The 18,908-nt window shown below is 38.0% G+C and overlaps 1 protein-coding gene across 14 annotated transcripts in view; it reads right to left on the bottom strand.

The window, feature by feature from the left end:
* Positions 1–18,908, bottom strand: part of LOC130446975 (sodium/potassium-transporting ATPase subunit alpha) — a 106,772-nt gene that overhangs the window by 66,001 nt on the left and 21,863 nt on the right. For 9 of the 14 annotated variants that reach the window (XM_056783551.1, XM_056783550.1, XM_056783549.1 and 6 more), the window contains exons 2-3: positions 652–780; positions 340–586 (exon numbers count right to left, since the gene is read on the bottom strand). In XM_056783551.1, the coding sequence (XP_056639529.1) occupies positions 340–586; positions 652–780 (376 nt within the window). Of the gene's footprint in view, positions 1–339; positions 587–651; positions 781–8,767; positions 8,849–18,908 lie in introns of all 14 variants that reach the window. The other 5 variants (XM_056783546.1, XM_056783544.1, XM_056783545.1 and 2 more) reach the window with 1 other exon arrangement.

The following is an 18,908-nucleotide window of genomic DNA, read 5'->3' as shown; positions in this document are numbered from 1 at the left end:
ATACAGTTTCTATGTTAAAAAAAAAAACGTAGAAAATTGTAAAGGACCGAGATGAATATTTCAAATCATATTAAAATGATCCGAAATTCGGATATTTTTCAAAGAAAAGCTTACGCGCGATGAGAAATGGATCACATACGACAGTAATGTATGAAAAAAACTCAGCTTCAAAAACAGTTTCAAAACATTCAGTACATCCATTGTAGAGCAGTGATCTTGCCCTGTCAGACTATCATTTGTTACGTTATCTGCAATATTCTCTTAATAATGTAAACCCAAAGTTTCATCATTTTGAAAAACACGAAATTACTACTCTGAATATTTGAAAAAAAAATGCACCTGTAACGATAACAACGGCAGCTAATACGATCCCAAGATAAAGATTATCATCTGCGGGTTCTTCCACGGTACTAGCCTGTATGGAATAAGCCAAAAAACAGAGGATTGCACCAATCCAAAGTAAAAGGGCGAAACCACCAAACAAGTTTTTACAGAATTTCACCCATTCGGGAGTTGTTTTTGGCGGCGTAAGGGCATTGGGTCCGTCCCTGTCCAAATTTTCTTTCGCTTTCGCATGACTAAGACCCTGAAATGAAAAAAAAAAAAAAAGTTTTTCCCTAATAAACGTTAATGTGTTGATGCGTTACTTACATTTTCGGGATGTGTTTGAAACCTTTGATAGAGTTCTTCGGGCGAGATCTTATGATAATCGATGTCTAATTCCTGTTTTAAATCATCTAAATCTTCCGCTTTTCTAACCTTCTTTATCTTCCTTCGAGACTAAAACACAAAAATTCTCATTAGACTACAATTATAATTGAAGGTTATGTTACAACATAACATATTAACGATTTACCTGAATTTCTTATTGTATCATATCTATTGATCAAATAACAAACAAATCTAAAAAAATAATTTATAAAATGAATAATAATGTAGAAAAAAATATCTTTAATCATATCATATTTTCTGAAATTATATAACACACTTCAAGAATATTCTATGGCTGAACAACCTTACAGGCAAAGGCCGTTAACAACAGAAAGAAGAATAACGAATCTAACCGTTTTTAAAACTGTCCCCTATATAGAATAATTCCTGCATTGAAGACTCACATCACTTTTTGAAATCCATTTTTTTCTCTAATTCGCTACATTCATGGCCACTGATTTTCTTATTTGAAATCTGGTTTGAAATAAAGACGTCTCCAGCTGTGTCTTGCTGGAAAACACCAGGTTCACGGTAGCCTCCTTCCATTAGCTAGCAGAACCTTTGTAGATTTATGACATGAAGACATCTCCAGCTGTGTCTTCATCAAGTTCATGGAAGCCTCATTTCGTTACCGAACAGGACCTTTGCAGGTGTCTAACGTGAAGTTTTATCCCCATGTATATTCACAAGTCTTACTAACAAACAATTAGTTCATGATAGCCCCATTCTACGGTGTCCGACATGAAGAAGTCTTCAGTTTTATCTTCACCAAGCTTGCCGAAAAACACCAGGTTTACGTTAGCTCCATTCAACTACGAACAGGACTTTTACAGATATCTGACATGGAGACTTCTCCAGCTGTATCTTCAAAGGGCTTGCAGCCAAGCACCAGGTTTACGTTAGCTCCATTCAACTACGAACAGGACTTTTACAGATATCTGACATGGAGACTTCTCCAGCTGTATCTTCAAAGGGCTTGCAGCCAAGCACCAGGTTTACGTTAGCTCCATTCAACTACGAACAGGACTTTTACAGATATCTGACATGGAGACTTCTCCAGCTGTATCTTCAAAGGGCTTGCAGCCAAGCACCAGGTTTACGTTAGCTCCATTCAACTACGAACAGGACTTTTACAGATATCTGACATGGAGACTTCTCCAGCTGTATCTTCAGAGGGCTTGCAGCCAAGCACCAGGTTTACGTTAGCTCCATTCAACTACGAACAGGACTTTTACAGATATCTGACATGGAGACTTCTCCAGCTGTATCTTCAAAGGGCTTGCAGCCAAGCACCAGGTTTACGTTAGCTCCATTCAACTACGAACAGGACTTTTACAGATATCTGACATGGAGACTTCTCCAGCTGTATCTTCAAAGGGCTTACAGCCAAGCACCAGGTTTACGTTAGCTCCATTCAACTACGAACAGGACTTTTACAGATATCTGACATGGAGACTTCTCCAGCTGTATCTTCAAAGGGCTTGCAGCCAAGCACCAGGTTTACGTTAGCTCCATTCAACTACGAACAGGACTTTTACAGATATCTGACATGGAGACTTCTCCAGCTGTATCTTCAAAGGGCTTACAGCCAAGCACCAGGTTTACGTTAGCTCCATTCAACTACGAACAGGACTTTTACAGATATCTGACATGGAGACTTCTCCAGCTGTATCTTCAAAGGGCTTACAGCCAAGCACCAGGTTTACGTTAGCTCCATTCAACTACGAACAGGACTTTTACAGATATCTGACATGGAGACTTCTCCAGCTGTATCTTCAAAGGGCTTACAGCCAAGCACCAGGTTTACGTTAGCTCCATTCAACTACGAACAGGACTTTTACAGATATCTGACATGGAGACTTCTCCAGCTGTATCTTCAAAGGGCTTGCAGCCAAGCACCAGGTTTACGTTAGCTCCATTCAACTACGAACAGGACTTTTACAGATATCTGACATGGAGACTTCTCCAGCTGTATCTTCAAAGGGCTTGCAGCCAAGCACCAGGTTTACGTTAGCTCCATTCAACTACGAACAGGACTTTTACAGATATCTGACATGGAGACTTCTCCAGCTGTATCTTCAGAGGGCTTGCAGCCAAGCACCAGGTTTACGTTAGCTCCATTCAACTACGAACAGGACTTTTACAGATATCTGACATGGAGACTTCTCCAGCTGTATCTTCAAAGGGCTTGCAGCCAAGCACCAGGTTTACGTTAGCTCCATTCAACTACGAACAGGACTTTTACAGATATCTGACATGGAGACTTCTCCAGCTGTATCTTCAGAGGGCTTGCAGCCAAGCACCAGGTTTACGTTAGCTCCATTCAACTACGAACAGGACTTTTACAGATATCTGACATGGAGACTTCTCCAGCTGTATCTTCAAAGGGCTTGCAGCCAAGCACCAGGTTTACGTTAGCTCCATTCAACTACGAACAGGACTTTTACAGATATCTGACATGGAGACTTCTCCAGCTGTATCTTCAAAGGGCTTGCAGCCAAGCACCAGGTTTACGTTAGCTCCATTCAACTACGAACAGGACTTTTACAGATATCTGACATGGAGACTTCTCCAGCTGTATCTTCAAAGGGCTTGCAGCCAAGCACCAGGTTTACGTTAGCTCCATTCAACTACGAACAGGACTTTTACAGATATCTGACATGGAGACTTCTCCAGCTGTATCTTCAAAGGGCTTGCAGCCAAGCACCAGGTTTACGTTAGCTCCATTCAACTACGAACAGGACTTTTACAGATATCTGACATGGAGACTTCTCCAGCTGTATCTTCAAAGGGCTTGCAGCCAAGCACCAGGTTTACGTTAGCTCCATTCAACTACGAACAGGACTTTTACAGATATCTGACATGGAGACTTCTCCAGCTGTATCTTCAAAGGGCTTACAGCCAAGCACCAGGTTTACGTTAGCTCCATTCAACTACGAACAGGACTTTTACAGATATCTGACATGGAGACTTCTCCAGCTGTATCTTCAAAGGGCTTACAGCCAAGCACCAGGTTTACGTTAGCTCCATTCAACTACGAACAGGACTTTTACAGATATCTGACATGGAGACTTCTCCAGCTGTATCTTCAAAGGGCTTACAGCCAAGCACCAGGTTTACGTTAGCTCCATTCAACTACGAACAGGACTTTTACAGATATCTGACATGGAGACTTCTCCAGCTGTATCTTCAAAGGGCTTGCAGCCAAGCACCAGGTTTACGTTAGCTCCATTCAACTACGAACAGGACTTTTACAGATATCTGACATGGAGACTTCTCCAGCTGTATCTTCAAAGGGCTTGCAGCCAAGCACCAGGTTTACGTTAGCTCCATTCAACTACGAACAGGACTTTTACAGATATCTGACATGGAGACTTCTCCAGCTGTATCTTCAGAGGGCTTGCAGCCAAGCACCAGGTTTACGTTAGCTCCATTCAACTACGAACAGGACTTTTACAGATATCTGACATGGAGACTTCTCCAGCTGTATCTTCAAAGGGCTTGCAGCCAAGCACCAGGTTTACGTTAGCTCCATTCAACTACGAACAGGACTTTTACAGATATCTGACATGGAGACTTCTCCAGCTGTATCTTCAAAGGGCTTGCAGCCAAGCACCAGGTTTACGTTAGCTCCATTCAACTACGAACAGGACTTTTACAGATATCTGACATGGAGACTTCTCCAGCTGTATCTTCAAAGGGCTTGCAGCCAAGCACCAGGTTTACGTTAGCTCCATTCAACTACGAACAGGACTTTTACAGATATCTGACATGGAGACTTCTCCAGCTGTATCTTCAAAGGGCTTGCAGCCAAGCACCAGGTTTACGTTAGCTCCATTCAACTACGAACAGGACTTTTACAGATATCTGACATGGAGACTTCTCCAGCTGTATCTTCAAAGGGCTTGCAGCCAAGCACCAGGTTTACGTTAGCTCCATTCAACTACGAACAGGACTTTTACAGATATCTGACATAGAGACTTCTCCAGCTGTATCTTCAAAGGGCTTGCAGCCAAGCACCAGGTTTACGTTAGCTCCATTCAACTACGAACAGGACTTTTACAGATATCTGACATGGAGACTTCTCCAGCTGTATCTTCAAAGGGCTTGCAGCCAAGCACCAGGTTTACGTTAGCTCCATTCAACTACGAACAGGACTTTTACAGATATCTGACATGGAGACTTCTCCAACTGTATCTTCAAAGGGCTTGCAGCCAAGCACCAGGTTTACGTTAGCTCCATTCAACTACGAACAGGACTTTTACAGATATCTGACATGGAGACTTCTCCAGCTGTATCTTCAAAGGGCTTGCAGCCAAGCACCAGGTTTACGTTAGCTCCATTCAACTACGAACAGGACTTTTACAGATATCTGACATGGAGACTTCTCCAGCTGTATCTTCAAAGGGCTTGCAGCCAAGCACCAGGTTTACGTTAGCTCCATTCAACTACGAACAGGACTTTTACAGATATCTGACATGGAGACTTCTCCAGCTGTATCTTCAAAGGGCTTGCAGCCAAGCACCAGGTTTACGTTAGCTCCATTCAACTACGAACAGGACTTTTACAGATATCTGACATGGAGATTTCTCCAGCTGTATCTTCAAAGGGCTTGCAGCCAAGCACCAGGTTTACGTTAGCTCCATTCAACTACGAACAGGACTTTTACAGATATCTGACATGGAGACTTCTCCAGCTGTATCTTCAAAGGGCTTGCAGCCAAGCACCAGGTTTACGTTAGCTCCATTCAACTACGAACAGGACTTTTACAGATATCTGACATGGAGACTTCTCCAGCTGTATCTTCAAAGGGCTTGCAGCCAAGCACCAGGTTTACGTTAGCTCCATTCAACTACGAACAGGACTTTTACAGATATCTGACATGGAGACTTCTCCAGCTGTATCTTCAAAGGGCTTGCAGCCAAGCACCAGGTTTACGTTAGCTTCATTTTACTACTACATGAAGACTTCTCAGACTATATTTTCATCAGGCTTTCTGGCAGTTCTCAATTAGCTTCATCTCATTAGCGAAAGATATAAAGTGTATGCAAGTTCAGCAACCATAAAAGATGTTTGAATACACAGAGTGATCATCAAACTTTATATTTTTGTCTGTCCTCGTCAGAAAATTCTTTCACGGAAAGACAGCTGATATGGATCTACCGGAAAAGACATGAAAAGATCTTTTATTAACTAGAGAGTCTTTATGTGCCCCTACAGAGTTCCAGAAGAAGAGATCCTTCAATATCGCCGTGATCCCAGTAAAACCAAGCTACACACTTCTTCGCCAGCTCCTTTACAGAGCATTGCTGCCACATGAACCACCTGAGGGGATTAGGTACTGACGAAAGTACATTCTGCGGGGAAGAAGAAGGAGCTCCGGGTAGTTTGAATCCACAATGCCTCAACAAAACAACGATAAAAAAATATTTCATGGAATCCAGTTACTTCTTAAACATATTCTACATATGAACCGCGGCTTTAGCAAAATCGATATCTAGTTGTTTCTCGTTTTACGTTACGTCAGCACTAAAAATCTTCAAGGTCGGTACTTGAATCTCGTATCACTATAATTCAACTTCCTACGGAAGACCCTAACGGATAACATGATAACAATAATGCATAGGTGTATGAAAATTAGTTTATAACGTAATTTGCTTTTAAACTCATGATGTTGTTACTCTTTTTTATCATGACTTTCGATATATTTCATTTACCAACGAACGGAGTTAAGAATTGCCCGTGTAGAAAAATCCTGATGTTTAATATACCTTAGATGTTTACTAAAGTAGCTAGCAAAAATAGTTTCAGGGGCCATACAAAGTCTCATTTTTGTTTTATGCCATTATGGTACCACATTCTGAAGCTCCAATGAGGCTATCATAGATCAAATTCTAATAGATTCCCTTCTGGTAGGGTGGAAGTTGACCGTTTGACCGCACAAATTCTTTCAATCGATCCGTTGAAAGGGTCAACCAAACCTACACTTCTTGAACTACCCTCAATGGCACAAAGTACCCCATTTAAATGTTGCTATGTACTTTTTGATGGAAACGGATGTTTGAGAATAGTCAAAATAGGATTTGGGTAACTACAGCAACAGATTGGAGACTAACCAAAAAATAATGGAAACCAAGTAGCTAACTCTGACCTTGCCAGAGTATGGACCCCCATAATTTGGAAAGTCAAAATGGTATCGACGAGAGTATGAAGAAATCCCCAAAAAACCATCCAAGATACACTACGAGAATTTCGACGGCATTAATCAATGTCATTTTTGTTGTCAGATGTAACTCGGGTACCAGTCGACTAAGCCCCAAAAAAGCTCAAACTTAAAGCGATCTTTAACAATAACAATTCATTGAATGCAGCTTCGAGACACAACCGGCCAACCTCTCAATTTTATTTTGACGTATCCAAAGAGATTTCTTCACTGCCACCCTTCCAAAAAGGCATCCTTTTCACTTTAGAGGTTCTCAAAAGCAGATCCATAGATTCATTGATTTGAGCTGCTATCTCTGGTCCATTTGGTTTGTAAGAACCGTCCCCTGTTCGACCTTCGCTTGACAATATTATTTTGAAATTTGATGAATGGATTATGGGATAGGCAAAAACTTTTGACGGGTATTGTATATAAGTGGGAAGTTTGCCGAATGTATTTAAAAAATGAAACTCAGAAGAAGAAATGGAATTACGGAAACTCACGACGATTTTAAGATTTATTACTTAGCAACAATCAAATGTACTTAAAAAAATTTATAAATTGATTGAATGAAACATCACCCTGACCTCTATTCTATATCTAAACTGACTGAAGTATCGCAATTTGATTTGTCGATGTAATTTGATCCCCTCATTTTTATCAATGTTAAATAATTGAATAGAACCATGTACCAGATGTCCCAACTGAAACTGCGAATTGTAGAGCTACAGGAAAAATTTAAAACTATAAAAAACTAATCTTTATCAAGAGGCACAACAAAACGTATCTTGGCATTTATCCCAAGTTCTCAACAGATTTTTCCAAACTTAGTTTTCTCAAAAACACTTTTTTTCCACAAACATAATCGTGACAACCTCCGATCGCTCCGTGCAGACGCTACGCGGGTACACGCTGTAGGCGATTGCGCAACTCTCGCACTACACATTCCGCCATTGTTGACATTCAAGCGTCAGTCGGCGTTGTGCTATAGCCTCATGAGTGATTGGTGTTGATGGTCGTAATGATGTGCATGATGAAGGGGGCCAAGAACGCAGATCTGTTGTTTAAGATGACCTGGTTCAATTAATTGTCAAAACGGTTAAAGAAAACCGCAGATTCACCATTGTCGCTTTTTCTGCGGAATTCCCAGATATTTCAAGGTCTCTTTTGTACTCTATTGTTACTGAACGGTTAGGCTACATTGGCGGCAACTTTCTTTGAAGAAGGTATTGATGAGATTGTCCACAGATATGACAAATGTATCAATTTCTTCGGTGATTATGTCGAAAAGTGGTAATAAAATCGTTTTATATGAAGTTGTCTTTTGTTTATAGCCTATGGTATGTTGAAAAAAAAACGACCCTTGTTTGTACGCGTCTATCCCAACGATCCAACAACCAAAATTTTCTCAAAGCATCTCATTTACGATGAAATTACTTTGGAGGTGGTTGATGAAAAACTACTTCATGCAGAATCTTGAATACCGAACCCATCGAAAACTAAATATTGCGCTTACAACTTATGTCATAGAGATGGAATAAGAAAAATGAAGGTTAACTGGGTCGACAGGCAATTGTTACACAATAACAACCCAAAATATCTGGAAATCGCCTTTGACAGAACCCTGACCTATTGCGGGTCTTGGTTTCCAAACCAGAACGGCATCTTCTTTATTAAAAACGACAGTAGCCAAATGAGGGATCATTGCCGCTGAAGCTGAACATTTCCAGGTACTGCGTACTGAGAATAACAAAATGCCCTAACCAGGCAACGCTTATATTCATTTTTCAATGAAAAGTAAATAGTTTTCAATAAATTATTGATTGAAATTAAATATAAAATAATTATAAATACCTTCGGTCTACCATCTGCTGTTCTGAAGTCATCAAAAGAGGAAGGAATTGTGGCAACCCGATACGAATCAGATCGGCCATGCTGCAAAAACAAGCGACTAACATTTACTAAATGAGTATGAGATGTGGATGAAAGGTTATCGACCGTGAAAACTTACCAAATTCTCGTAGTAGTAAGTAGTAGTAGTAGTAGTAGTTTTATGAATATTTTTAAACGAGCAGTTTTTCAAAACAAATTTCGTATTGAAGATCTTCAAAACCTTTGAAAGATATTTTTACTTACTATTTTCTATAGTACTAGTAATCAAATCCAGACCTACGCTACAATAAATGATTAACCATAAAGCCACCATAAAGGTCAATTTGAATTTAATGGATTGTCTGGTAGCTTCCGGTGGAAACTGTCTTTCATTGTACAGTGTACAGTAGTAGAAAAATCAAATGAATTTCGAGGAAGTACTTAAGACAAATTGATGGTATGTTCGTGAACAAATTTGATCGACTCTAAGATTTCTTGGTCTTCAAATGAATCCGCATTCATTTTACAGTAACGTACGAGTTCTGTACTCTGTACTTTTCGGATTGCTGCTCTATAAGTGCCCATTTTCGAAGCCATACAGGCAGAAGAACCAGGGTCGAAGACCTAAGCTTTTATTCATCAGTTCTGGTGTGCTGCCAGAGTGCCATAGAATTTCCTTATCCTCACATCTGTTGGACTAAACCCTCAAACATATGATTAGATTTTAGGTTAGGTTGGGACCTTTACGGTCAGCCAAATCCATGGATTGAAAACGGTGAGAGATGGAAAGGGTTTCAGCTTGTAGGCGCTCAAACGGTGGTCTCAGAAAAGCGGAGTGACGTTTCAGACTTATCCAGAAGAGGACGCAGCACCTCTGGGTGAATCCGCAACTACCCTAGATTTGTTTGAAGACCAATTTAGATAAATCTTAGAGCCGTCGTTTACGAAAGGCGTTATTGAAATAAAGGACAACAGTTGTTTGCGAATTCTCAATTTTTAGAACCGAAAATAAACCTCGAAACTGCAACCTACAGTATTGCTTTACAGACCTATTCATTTCCATGTGTTAATAGTTGATTTTGAGGTAAACTACAGTGAAACAACATCAATAAAATCGTGATAATTTCCTTCCAATCTAAGTGATTGGTAATTCAAGTAATTCGTTTCGAAAAACTGCTACCAATTAATGATATGACAATGATACTACTAAAAGAAAAGAAAAAACTTTTATTTCATTTTTCTAGCTTTACAGCAATCGTTTAGAAGCTTAAAATTCATTACCAAATCTTCTTCGCGTCTGTCAAACATAAAACATAGCCTAGAATGAAGCACCTTTCCCAATTGGAAAGTATATATAAAGTGACTGTTTTAAAACGTTGGAGATTATTATAAAATTCAAAAATTTGACAGACGCTAGATGAAATGGACAGCTTAATCTAAATGTCTCGGGATTAAATGGAACATCAAGATGCATATTGGTTCGAATTTTCAATTGCAATAAGAATCACACTTTATTATTACTACTTTAAACAGAGAGACCCAAAAGCTTTTCCTCATTTTAATACGTCCCAGCTTGGTTAATAAGTAGATAGTCTGGGAATGATATTTTGGTTTCTTTAACAGTTTCTTTGTCCAAACGGGTTCACATTGAGGTAAGGCTATAGAAGAAAAACTATAGGTTTGAATTGAGAGGTTTGTAGTATGTGAGGGGACGCTATCTAATTGAAAGTGTCCTCATCCAATCCACCAAAACTATAGAGGTCTAGTCTCAAACGGCAACCTTAAGTAAATACCTTTAGCGTTTTGGAAAAAAGTTTAGATGCAGTCCATAGAAAAATGTTTTGATCTGACGTTTGCTAGGGAGTATTCAGAGGACCGAAAAATGCAGTTTATTTATTTAGATGACGGTGTACGTCGTGGATAACTTTCAAAATCTCTATATATGGAACTTCAAATCTTCGGTCAGTCGTTTTTCATAAATTCTAAACCACTATTTTTTCAGATCGACTACGTTTGATAATTTGAGGATTTCCCGCAGTCCTTAGACGATCTAGAATCTTCGAGAATGTGATATCGAAGTAGCTGCCTGGACTTTCAAATAAATGAGGAAAACCTTCCGGGATACTCCCTATAATATATAGGGAGGAGCCGTCGGTCAAATTCTTTTCTAAGAAAAATCGACACGGCGTGATTTTAGACAAATTTTGAATTTCCATTTTTTTGGCAAAACATTCAGATTTGTTGATGGTGAATAGATCTACAAATATCATAAAAACGTGCATTATACCAAAAGCTATGCCAAAACTATAAACTAAATAATAAATAAGTTGTAATGGGCCTCAGAACTCCGAGTAAACCAAGACAAATCTAGAACCTAAACTAATAAATATAAGTTGTGTTATTGAGTTTATTGTTAACTATATGTTCAGAAAAATGTGCTGACTGCATAAATGAATTTTTTTCCAAAAACTTTTGTTACATACGTTAGCGCGGGGACATGATAGTGGACCTCGGCTTTTGCGGGCATTTCTTTCGATGTTAGATAACACAATTCACCATTCATGGTTCTTCTGCCGGGTTTTTGTTTTGGTACCGCTACTTTTTTCTTGTTTGGATTTTGGAAATACCAACTTTAAATGAACAATTTGCAGGTATGACATTGTTTACTACGCGGTAGGGCGCAACGTTTCAATCGGACAATAAAACCTTCCGGAAGTGTACGTCACGGAAGACCCGATTTGTGTTTTTTTCCATCCGTAGACACAGCTACTTTCTTTCCACAATTTTTGTCTAAAAATGACATGGTCACACAGTGATTCACGCACCTTACTAGCATGACTTTTCCCGACATCGATTCCATAACATTGAAGAGGTCAGGAAAAAATGGAGCTGAAGGAGAAGTCAGACTACAAGGGGTGAAACAAATAAATCAATTGTTATGACAAGTGGTAATCACTAATATCCGTTATTTTCGTGTTATCCCTCGTATGTACGAATTTTAATGAGAACCATTGATCAAAATATGTAATTTTCTTCGAAACCCGGAAATGCGTATTGTTTCTTATCGCGGTTAAAGTATATATGAAAAAAAAAACAAAATATGTCGATTATTTCTATGTGAAAATTGCATATTATGGTTTCCTCGACGTGGCCTAATCTAATTTTTGATATATCGCCTCTTAACGCCCATAGTATTAAAATAAATAAAGTGTCAAAAACACAGACTAACATATACTTTTAAAACAATTACTAGGGTTGTCTGAAAAGTGTCTGATCTCAATCTTAAGTTTGGACAAACTCAAAGATTTATAAATGAAGCATCTGATGAATAATGCTTGATGGTAAAAGTAGCTACTACTTTATTTAAAAGACCTCTATGAAAATAATGCAGCCGAAACTTGGATTGCTGCTCAAAATTAGGAAAAATTCTTATCTTATATATTAAAAAAATTGATGATTTCCATTCCGAGTCCGTTCAGGTGTTCGAACCAACCGATTTGCTTAATTTTTTTTTTTCAATTAAAGGTATTGATGCACAGATCAGCCATCAATCATCGGATTTCATATAATTTTCACCAATCTCAAGTTATACTCCCAGTACATTACTTATGGGAGTTTTTCACATACACACTTTCTATCCTCAATATCTCTCAGGTTCTATTCAAGATAGAGACTTCGTTTTGGTTGAAGAACACTCGCTGAAACACCTTCTTTCTTTTGAGTTTTTGAACACTTACATCGGTTGAGTTTGAGAGGAACTAGGCGCGAAAATTCAATGTGGAGTTATGGATTTTTGTAGGTTTTTGACAATTTTTTCTACATTCAAAGATCTATATCTCAGGTTCTAATATAGCTACTGATTTCGTTTTGGTTTAAGAACACTCGCTGAAACACCTTCTTTCTTTTGAGCTTTTGACCATTTAAATCGGTTGAGTTTGAGAGGAGCTAGGTGCGGACATTCAATGCGGAGTTATGGATTTTTGTAGGTTTTTGTCAATTTTTCTACATTCAAAGAGCTATATCTCAGGTTCTAATATAGCTACAGTGTTCGTTTTGATTTAAGAACCTTTGCTGAAACACCTTCTTTCTTTTGAGTTTTTGAACACTTACATCGGTTGAGTTTGAGAGGAGCTAGGCGCGGACATTCAATGTGGAGTTATGGATTTTTGTAGGTTTTTGGCAATTTTTCTAGATTCAAAGATCTATATCTCAAATTCTAATATAGCTACAGAGTTCGTTTTGGTTTAAGAACCTTTGCTGAAACACCTTCTTTCTTTTGAGTTTTTGACCATTTAAATCGGTTGAGTTGGAGAGGAACTAGGCGCGGACATTCAATGTGGAGTTATGGATTTTTGTAGGTTTTTGACAATTTTTCTACATTCAAAGATCTATATCTCAAGTTCTAATATAGCTACAGAGTTCGTTTTGGTTTAAGAACACTCGCTGAAACACCTTCTTTCTTTTGAGTTTTTGAACACTTACATCGGTTGAGTTGGAGAGGAACTAGGCGCGAAAATTCAATGTGGAGTTATGGATTTTTGTAGGTTTTTGGCAATTTTTTCTACATTCAAAGATCTATATCTCAGGTTCTAATATAGCTACAGTGTTCGTTTTGATTTAAGAACACTCGCTGAAACACCTTCTTTCTTTTGAGTTTTTGAACACTTACATCGGTTGAGTTTGAGAGGAGCTAGGCGCGGACATTCAATGTGGAGTTATGGATTTTTGTAGGTTTTTGGCAATTTTTTCTACATTCAAAGATCTATATCTCAGGTTCTAATATAGCTACAGATTTCGTTTTGATTTAAGAACACTCGCTGAAACACCTTCTTTCTTTTGAGCTTTTGACCATTTAAATCGGTTGAGTTTGAGAGGAGCTAGGTGCGGACATTCAATGCGGAGTTATGGATTTTTGTAGGTTTTTGACAATTTTTCTACATTCAAAGAGCTATATCTCAGGTTCTAATATAGCTACAGAGTTCGTTTTGGTTTAAGAACACTCGCTGAAACACCTTCTTTCTTTTGAGTTTTTGAACACTCAAATCGGTTGAGTTGGCGAGGAGCTAGGTGCGGACATTCAATGTGGAGTTATGGATTTTTGTAGGTTTTTGACAATTTTTCTACATTCAAAGATCTATATCTCAGGTTCTAATATAGCTACAGAGTTCGTTTTGGTTTAAGAACACTCGCTGAAACACCTTCTTTCTTTTGAGTTTTTGAACACTTACATCGGTTGAGTTTGAGAGGAGCTAGGCGCGGACATTCAATGTGGAGTTATGGATTTTTGTAGGTTTTTGACAATTTTTCTACATTCAAAGATCTATATCTCAGGTTCTAATATAGCTACAGAGTTCGTTTTGGTTTAAGAACACTCGCTGAAACACCTTCTTTCTTTTGAGTTTTTGAACACTTACATCGGTTGAGTTGGAGAGGAACTAGGCGCGAAAATTCAATGTGGAGTTATGGATTTTTGTAGGTTTTTGGCAATTTTTTCTACATTCAAAGATCTATATCTCAGGTTCTAATATAGCTACAGTGTTCGTTTTGATTTAAGAACACTCGCTGAAACACCTTCTTTCTTTTGAGTTTTTGAACACTTACATCGGTTGAGTTTGAGAGGAGCTAGGCGCGGACATTCAATGTGGAGTTATGGATTTTTGTAGGTTTTTGGCAATTTTTTCTACATTCAAAGATCTATATCTCAGGTTCTAATATAGCTACAGATTTCGTTTTGATTTAAGAACACTCGCTGAAACACCTTCTTTCTTTTGAGCTTTTGACCATTTAAATCGGTTGAGTTTGAGAGGAGCTAGGTGCGGACATTCAATGCGGAGTTATGGATTTTTGTAGGTTTTTGACAATTTTTCTACATTCAAAGAGCTATATCTCAGGTTCTAATATAGCTACTGATTTCGTTTTGGTTTAAGAACACTCGCTGAAACACCTTCTTTCTTTTGAGTTTTTGAACACTTACATCGGTTGAGTTTGAGAGGAGCTAGGCGCGGACATTCAATGTGGAGTTATGGATTTTTGTAGGTTTTTGGCAATTTTTTCTACATTCAAAGATCTATATCTCAGGTTCTAATATAGCTACTGATTTCGTTTTGGTTTAAGAACACTCGCTGAAACACCTTCTTTCTTTTGAGTTTTTGAACACTTACATCGGTTGAGTTTGAGAGGAGCTAGGCGCGGACATTCAATGTGGAGTTATGGATTTTTGTAGGTTTTTGACAATTTTTCTACATTCAAAGATCTATATCTCAGGTTCTAATATAGCTACTGATTTCGTTTTGGTTTAAGAACACTCGCTGAAACACCTTCTTTCTTTTGAGTTTTTGAACACTTACATCGGTTGAGTTTGAGAGGAGCTAGGCGCGGACATTCAATGTGGAGTTATGGATTTTTGTAGGTTTTTGGCAATTTTTTCTACATTCAAAGATCTATATCTCAGGTTCTAATATAGCTACAGAGTTCGTTTTGGTTTAAGAACACTCGCTGAAACACCTTCTTTCTTTTGAGTTTTTGAACACTCAAATCGGTTGAGTTGGCGAGGAGCTAGGTGCGGACATTCAATGTGGAGTTATGGATTTTTGTAGGTTTTTGACAATTTTTCTACATTCAAAGATCTATATCTCAGGTTCTAATATAGCTACTGATTTCGTTTTGGTTTAAGAACACTCGCTGAAACACCTTCTTTCTTTTGAGTTTTTGAACACTTACATCGGTTGAGTTTGAGAGGAGCTAGGCGCGGACATTCAATGTGGAGTTATGGATTTTTGTAGGTTTTTGACAATTTTTCTACATTCATAGATCTATATCTCAGGTTCTAATATAGCTACAGATTTCGTTTTGATTTAAGAACACTCGCTGAAACACCTTCTTTCTTTTGAGCTTTTGACCATTTAAATCGGTTGAGTTTGAGAGGAGCTAGGTGCGGACATTCAATGCGGAGTTATGGATTTTTGTAGGTTTTTGACAATTTTTCTACATTCAAAGAGCTATATCTCAGGTTCTAATATAGCTACTGATTTCGTTTTGGTTTAAGAACACTCGCTGAAACACCTTCTTTCTTTTGAGTTTTTGAACACTTACATCGGTTGAGTTTGAGAGGAGCTAGGCGCGGACATTCAATGTGGAGTTATGGATTTTTGTAGGTTTTTGGCAATTTTTTCTACATTCAAAGATCTATATCTCAGGTTCTAATATAGCTACTGATTTCGTTTTGGTTTAAGAACACTCGCTGAAACACCTTCTTTCTTTTGAGTTTTTGAACACTTACATCGGTTGAGTTTGAGAGGAGCTAGGCGCGGACATTCAATGTGGAGTTATGGATTTTTGTAGGTTTTTGACAATTTTTCTACATTCAAAGATCTATATCTCAGGTTCTAATATAGCTACTGATTTCGTTTTGGTTTAAGAACACTCGCTGAAACACCTTCTTTCTTTTGAGTTTTTGAACACTTACATCGGTTGAGTTTGAGAGGAGCTAGGCGCGGACATTCAATGTGGAGTTATGGATTTTTGTAGGTTTTTGGCAATTTTTTCTACATTCAAAGATCTATATCTCAGGTTCTAATATAGCTACAGAGTTCGTTTTGGTTTAAGAACACTCGCTGAAACACCTTCTTTCTTTTGAGTTTTTGAACACTCAAATCGGTTGAGTTGGCGAGGAGCTAGGTGCGGACATTCAATGTGGAGTTATGGATTTTTGTAGGTTTTTGACAATTTTTCTACATTCAAAGATCTATATCTCAGGTTCTAATATAGCTACTGATTTCGTTTTGGTTTAAGAACACTCGCTGAAACACCTTCTTTCTTTTGAGTTTTTGAACACTTACATCGGTTGAGTTTGAGAGGAGCTAGGCGCGGACATTCAATGTGGAGTTATGGATTTTTGTAGGTTTTTGACAATTTTTCTACATTCATAGATCTATATCTCAGGTTCTAATATAGCTACTGATTTCGTTTTGGTTTAAGAACACTCGCTGAAACACCTTCTTTCTTTTGAGTTTTTGAACACTTACATCGGTTGAGTTTGAGAGGAGCTAGGCGCGGACATTCAATGTGGAGTTATGGATTTTTGTAGGTTTTTGACAATTTTTCTACATTCAAAGATCTATATCTCAGGTTCTAATATAGCTACTGATTTCGTTTTGGTTTAAGAACACTCGCTGAAACACCTTCTTTCTTTTGAGTTTTTGAACACTTACATCGGTTGAGTTTGAGAGGAGCTAGGCGCGGACATTCAATGTGGAGTTATGGATTTTTGTAGGTTTTTGACAATTTTTCTACATTCATAGATCTATATCTCAGGTTCTAATATAGCTACAGAGTTCGTTTTGGTTTAAGAACACTCGCTGAAACACCTTCTTTCTTTTGAGTTTTTGAACACTTACATCGGTTGAGTTTGAGAGGAGCTAGGCGCGGACATTCAATGCGGAGTTATGGATTTTTGTAGGTTTTTGACAATTTTTTCTACATTCAAAGATCTATATCTCAGGTTCTAATATAGCTACAGAGTTCGTTTTGGTTTAAGAACACTCGCTGAAACACCTTCTTTCTTTTGAGCTTTTGACCATTTAAATCGGTTGAGTTTGAGAGGAGCTAGGCGCGGACATTCAATGTGGAGTTATGGATTTTTGTAGGTTTTTGACAATTTTTCTACATTCAAAGATCTATATCTCAGGTTCTAATATAGCTACAGAGTTCGTTCTTTTCTGTTATAATGATTCCTGATACTTATTTAATGGATTAGATGCGAGCGAAGCCGCGGGTAAAAGCTAGTTTGGATTGAAAGAAAAATCCTGATGAACATTATATGGACCAATTGGGGATGGAGATATTTGGAGAATTAGTAGTAATTTAGAGTTAAGTAGGCTTTACAAATAAAAAACATCTAAAGCGAAAAAATAAAGAGGAAGAGCAGTTACAAAATCTATAGAGACGTGGTATGAATTAAAAGAGAAATTGTACAATTCCTGACATAAGGAGAAGGAAAGTTAAAAATTGGAAAAAGAAGTTCAGAGATTGGGCGTGTGTGATGAAGAACACCAAGAAGTCGTTTTCTTTGTATTATTAGAAAATATATTCATTATTTTAACAAATACGCTGCATTACGCCACTCTAATCTTATCGATTGACGTTTTTTCTCAACTAATATTATAAACGCACTGCGGACCCAATTATATTATTCAATAATTCGTGTGACTGACACACAGATGGCGCTGACATTGACAAATCCATATGACGTTTACGAAGTACCAACTTTCAAAAGACATTTCGATTAATCAGCGATTTAAGTGAAGTTAGTTCGGACTCTGCTCCATCGAAAATAACCATTTGATATTGGTTTTCTGGATTTATACCGATGATGATGATGAACGTTGTGGTTATCCAGAAAAAATCAAAAAGTCTACAAGTCGGTTATGTCTAATTGTAAATTGAAATTGCGTGACATAGCTGAGCTCCTAAAAATACCAGAAGCTGTGTTGTGCTTTTTGCTTTTGTCAAGCGGGTGCCACGTTTACTCACACTCGATCAAAAACAACAACTGATTCAGAGGAGTGTTTGGCCATGTTTACACTTAATAAATCAAAATTTTCGCGTCGATATTTGACAATGGATGAAACATGGATCCATCACTTTACTCCGGAATCAAAACGATCATCATCTGAGTGGACTGCAGCCGGTGAACCACCACGTCCGAAGCGTCCAAAGACACAACAGTCAGCTGGGGAGGTTATGGCTTCAGTATTATGGAATATTGTTCATCGAATATCTCCAAAAAGGGGGAGATAATCAATAGCGAATACTAAATAGAGCTTTTTAATGCAAAAATCAATGAAAAACATCGAAGAAACAACTGTTTCACCAAGACAATGCTTTGATTCACAAATCGATGGCAATGATGGTTGAATTGAAAGAATTATACTTCGAATTGCTTCCTCATTTACCGTATACTCCATATCTGGCCCCTATTGACTACTGATCTCATAAAAATGTTCGCCAGTAAGAAATTCAGCTCAAATAAAGAAGCAATTACTGAAACTGAAACAAACTGAAGACAAACACGGTATCGAGAAGTTAAAGAAGCTCTTGAAGGAAATTTTTCTTAGTCCCACGT

This window comes from Diorhabda sublineata, chromosome 7 (assembly GCF_026230105.1).
Source record: "Diorhabda sublineata isolate icDioSubl1.1 chromosome 7, icDioSubl1.1, whole genome shotgun sequence".
Taxonomy (NCBI): Eukaryota; Metazoa; Arthropoda; class Insecta; order Coleoptera; family Chrysomelidae; genus Diorhabda; species Diorhabda sublineata.
This window is presented reverse-complemented; position numbering and strand designations above follow the sequence as displayed.